Source organism: Humulus lupulus, chromosome 8, assembly GCF_963169125.1.
Source record: "Humulus lupulus chromosome 8, drHumLupu1.1, whole genome shotgun sequence".
NCBI classification, from domain to species: Eukaryota; Viridiplantae; Streptophyta; class Magnoliopsida; order Rosales; family Cannabaceae; genus Humulus; species Humulus lupulus.
Window position 1 is genome coordinate 3,947,060 of NC_084800.1, and position 5,235 is coordinate 3,952,294.

Sequence of the window (5,235 nt, forward strand, 5' to 3'; positions counted from 1 at the left end):
AGCCTTGAGTGGAGAGCTGATGTGGTGTTGTGTACATATGCGGCCGCTTAACCACCACGGCCAAGGAGTTCTCAGAGGAACTAGGGGGTTTACCCTATTTTTGCAGCTTAGGTCGGCGAGATTGTAAATTTTAAACAGTAGTGACCATTTTGCACTGAGAACAACTTGTAAACGTTTTGTTTAGCTCTGCAGAGCAGTTTGTAATAAAAATCTCCATTTCCTTTTTACTGGTTTTATACCTTAACCTGTTAATTACACGTAGAGCACGTTTTTGACCAAAGGACTCGGGTAACGAGTCAAATTTCCGGTCCACCGTTCACCGTAACTGTTCTGGGGCAACCAGGGCGTTACAGATCGTCTCATGCCGAAATACTCAAACCAATCCACATTATAATGTGGTCTCACAATATATCATTGACATGCAAACAAGTATACAATTATACCCTCAACGGGCCAAATTACCAAAACACCCCTGTAAACAAATGTGGACCCACATGCATGCATTTACCATCATATAATAATATAATTCTCATAAACATGCATAAACCCATTTAATGGCATAATTAAACAGTTATGGCCCTCCCGGCCTACTAATCCGTCCATTAAACCATATTAGGGAATCCGGGGCATTACAAAGCAAACATAGGGAAAAAAAAAACAAATATAGGATCAGATTGCTCTGATACCATGTAAGATAATGGAAGACATGTGCATGCTTTACATTGATAATGAATGTTTTTTTAAATAGGCTTACAGAGTAACAGAAAAAAGAGATATACAAGCTAATAATTTAAAATATTAGATATAATGCTAATTATATTGACTACGTCTTAATGCTATATGTAATAACAATATTGACTAAGTAATACAAACGCTAAAAGAGATATATACAAGCTAATAATTTAAAATATTAGATATAATGCTAATTATATTGACTACGTCTTAATGCTATACGTAATAACAATATTGACCAAGTAAATACAAACGCTAAGAGCACTCCCAATGGAGTATTTATAATACACTTTCTCTATAATATTCAGCTAAATCTCACAAAAACATCTTCCAATCAGCTTCTTTATATATATATTTATAATAAGAACTCTAATTAATCTATATCTGTATTTATATATCTTTTATATAATATTTTAATATTGTGTTTTTTTATAAGCTTTCTCTTTCCTATTTAGTAAATATTTATTATTATTTTTTTAATTATTTTATTTTAATTAATAAAATAAATTTTAAAATATAAATTTTAAATAATGTAGAGAAATATATAGATAATATCTACGGCATAAAATAAAAATTTATGGGAAAATAAAAAAAAGGTAAGAATTTGAAGAAGTATTTAAAAAAATAGAGGTAGGACTACAACAACTTGACGGAAATACAAGTGTATCATTTATCTTCAACACTAACTATTTATTTAATAAAATAAGTCAAATATTAAAATATCACTAGTCCCGTCAAGTCCAAATCCCATGAATGATGCTGGAATTCAAAATTGTCAACCAAGAAAATGTTTTCTTAGCCCACCCAAATGGACGATGACTGTTTGATCATTACAATTTTGCAGAAATGAGAACCCAGAAAATGTTGATGTATTTTACTTTGCTTCTTCTCATCGTACTTCCATTGTGCTTTTGCACATCAAGGTACACCATATTAACACCAGGCTTACCTATCAAGGTCGGTGACTCTTTATTCTCTAGACAAAATAAGTTTGAGCTTGGCTTCTTCAACCCAGGAAACTCAACCAATTGGTATCTGGGAATCTGGTACTCTAATATACCCGGAAAGACAGTCGTCTGGGTTGCAAACAGAGATAATCCAATAAACGACACCTCAGGCGTTCTCACAATCAACACAGATGGAAAACTCATTCTCTATAGTCACAATAACAGTGACACCCCCATATGGTCTTCCAAATTTGCTTCTGTCCAAGCTACTCGCAATATTTCAGTTCGGCTTCTGGACAATGGAAACTTGGTTGTAGTCCAAGAAAACGACAACGAAACTCCTTTATGGCAAAGCTTTGATTATCCCACAGACACATTTTTTCCAGGTTTGAAACTCGGGCTAAATCGGAAAACAGGGTTGAAATGGTTCATAACATCTTGGAAGTCTCAAGATGATCCGGGAACTGGTGACTACTCATTCAAAATAGACCTTACCGGCTCACCCGAATTCTTTCTGTTCAAGAATTCGACTAAGTTTTGGCGAAGTACTCCATGGCCATGGAAGACTGAACTCTCCACATTAAAGTTATCCGATGAAACGTACAGTTATGTGGACAATAGAGACGAAATATCTTACACATTCTTTCCGTCGGAACCGTCCGCAATAATAAGAACTGTGGTGAATGAAACGGGCTCTCTCCAATTCTTGAAATGGAATCAAGAAAATGGTGGATGGAAAGAGATTTGGGCATCACCTAAGTACCGGTGCCATGGGTACGGAGAGTGTGGCGCGAACAGCAAATGCAGTCCGGACAATATTAATCGATTCGAATGCGAGTGCTTGCCGGGATACGAACCCAAGTCTCCGACGGATTGGAATGGAAGAAATGCATCGGATGGTTGCGTGAGAAAGCTGGGGCAGTCATCAATGTCATGCATAAACGGAGAAGGGTTTTCAACGGTGGCGCGTGTTAAGCTTCCTGATACGTCAAAAGCAGCTTTGCGGTGGGAAACGAGCGTGAGTAGTAGCAGAATGTGTGAAGAATTATGCTTGAGGAATTGTTCATGCACAGCTTTTACGAGCATAGAAAACAATAATGGAGAGAAGACAGGTTGCTTCACTTGGTATGGAGAATTGTTAGATATTGTGGAGTATACCGATTCAGGTCAAGATCTACATATTCGTGTAGATTCAATTTATTCAGGTAAAGGGTATTTTCTTCTCTGTTTTTTCCTTTCTGATTTGCTCTCCAAAGATCACCAGAAATGCTATACCATACTTGTTCTTGTTTTTTGATCATGCAGTAGAGAATACCAGTAAAGGGAAAGCTTTTTTTAGAAAAAGAGTAGTATGGGCTGTTCTGATATCATCGTTTGCGGTCACTCTGATACTCAGCCTTGCTTTTATTTATTGGCGGCTAAAGAAAAAACAGAAGACTAAATGTAAGGGAGAGACTTACTCATCTTCCCACATATTACCAAGTGATTGTTCATAACTTTTATTCAATGGTATAACTAACATTTATAGCGGTAGCTGATTTTAGCAAGATTGCTAAAACATTGTGTTGGCAGATGAAGATGCAAAAAACATGGGAGACCCTGATTTGCCGTTCTTTCCTCTTAGCACCATACTAGCTGCCACGGACAATTTCTCTCAGGCTAACAAACTAGGACATGGTGGTTTTGGCCCTGTTCATAAGGTAGTCCCATCAATTACATGGACCAAGAATTATGAAACTACATTATTCAACTCTTGGTTTTTATGGTTGGTTTCTAGTAAACTAGGACAGTAATTCTAGTTTGATCACCACTCTCCCAAAAAGAATATAATATATATTGATCGTGATCGGGTTATTTTTAATACTGGGTCATGTTTTCAGGGCCAACTTTCTAATGGACAAGAAGTGGCAGTAAAAAGATTGTCCAAGAGTTCGGGTCAGGGGTTGGAAGAACTGAGAAATGAAATCATGTTGATTGCAAAACTTCAACATAGGAATCTTGTGAAACTCTTGGGATGTTGCATTGAGTGTGAAGAAAAGATTTTAATTTATGAGTACTTGCCTAACAAAAGCTTGGATTCCTTTATATTTGGTATGTCTTCCAATTTCCAAACAATGATTATTCTTTTATATGTACATTCTTAGCTCACCATGTTGGAAACAAAATTATAATCTGAACTATTCCGAGCTAAGTTTCTCGATACTGATTTATGGGAAAGCTAAATGAAATTCTTCATGTAGACCCAAGGAGAAGAGCGTGCCTGGATTGGAGAATGCGCTTTAATATTATAATTGGGGTTGCTCGTGGAGTACTATATCTTCATCAAGATTCAAGATTGAGAATCATTCATAGAGATTTGAAAGCTAGTAATGTTCTACTAGATGACGACATGAACCCAAAAATTTCAGATTTTGGCATGGCTAGAACATTGAATGGGGAACAGATTCAAGATAAAACAAGGAGGATTGTTGGAACATAGTAAGATAGCTATCTACATTTAAGCTCAATGATCAAAAGGACAAATACTAATTAAGATTTTCCATCTTGACCATAACTTGATTAATGTTATGTGTTTGTTTTAATGCAGCGGTTACATGTCGCCAGAATATGCAATGTTCGGAAAATTCTCTACCAAGTCCGACGTTTTTAGCTTTGGGGTGCTATTGTTGGAGACCGTAAGTGGTATGAAGAACCAAGATTACTGTGAGGGAGACACTTCAATCAACTTAATAGGGCGTGTAAGTAAATTATATCAAATCCTCTAAGATTGAGCTGTTTAAGTTTAGTTCTTATATTCTGACTCTGCATGCATGATCTTAACAAACACAGGTTTGGGAACTATGGAAAGAAGAAAGAGGGTTAGAGATTGTGGATTCATTGCTGGAATCTTACGATTGTGAAGAAGTTTTGAGATGCATTCAAGTGGGGCTTCTTTGTGTGCAAGAAAACATAAACGATCGACCGATGATGTCAGTAGTGGTTCTCATGTTGAGCAGTGAAATAGCTTTGCCTTCTCCTAAACAACCTGCATATGTGCTGAGGGAATATAGTAGCAAAGATATAAATGGTTCAGAATTTGAAGATCAAGGACCATATTCTACAAATCAAGTGACAATTACAACTGTCATAGCACGCTGACCATTTGCTTTCTTCCTTGAGAATTAAATATAATTAGGTAGGAAGTGTGTCCATATTGTACTAGCGTACCATTCTTTCTCATTCTCTGTTATATCTTTACACTCTCCTTTAATGGCAGATGATATATCTCTTTAGCATTAGGATAAATATGCTTCCAAGCTTCTCCATGGATCTAACTCTATATGTTACGAAAATATGTATTGCCTCGATGGAAATAGTAAAAAGACCTTACAACTCTAAGCAAAATATACAAATAAACAAGATTGATTAAATAATGTTACAACTCTATGACTGAAAAATAAAAATAGAATATGTTATCACTGTTTCCTTCCGGGCGCCCGGGTCCACGCTTCCGCCCGCGGGCCGCCCGAATGAGTTGGGCCCAAACTGGGCCCGTTTGGCAAAGAGTAAAATAGAC

At 36.5% G+C, this 5,235-nt stretch overlaps 1 protein-coding gene across 1 annotated transcript; it reads left to right on the forward strand.

Moving 5' to 3' along the window:
* Window positions 1-1,497: 1,497 nt before the first annotated feature.
* On the forward strand, window positions 1,498-4,993 carry LOC133794213 (G-type lectin S-receptor-like serine/threonine-protein kinase At1g11410). The gene is made up of 7 exons (XM_062231427.1): window positions 1,498-2,884; window positions 2,985-3,122; window positions 3,252-3,379; window positions 3,560-3,770; window positions 3,920-4,157; window positions 4,267-4,417; window positions 4,509-4,993. Exons 1-7 carry the CDS (start codon window positions 1,579-1,581, stop codon window positions 4,815-4,817), a joined length of 2,481 nt encoding a protein of 826 aa, XP_062087411.1. The 5' UTR covers window positions 1,498-1,578; the 3' UTR covers window positions 4,818-4,993.
* Window positions 4,994-5,235: the final 242 nt, after the last annotated feature.

Excerpts from the sequence above, each read along its gene's own strand:
- LOC133794213 (XM_062231427.1), top strand. The coding sequence starts at position 1,579 with ATGAGAACCCAGAAAATGTTGATGTATTTTACTTTGCTTCTTCTCATC. Across the intron at positions 2,885-2,984 it reads TGTAGATTCAATTTATTCAG|TAGAGAATACCAGTAAAGGG; the intron begins GTAAAGGGTATT and ends TTGATCATGCAG. Across the intron at positions 4,158-4,266 it reads AGGAGGATTGTTGGAACATA|CGGTTACATGTCGCCAGAAT; the intron begins GTAAGATAGCTA and ends GTTTTAATGCAG.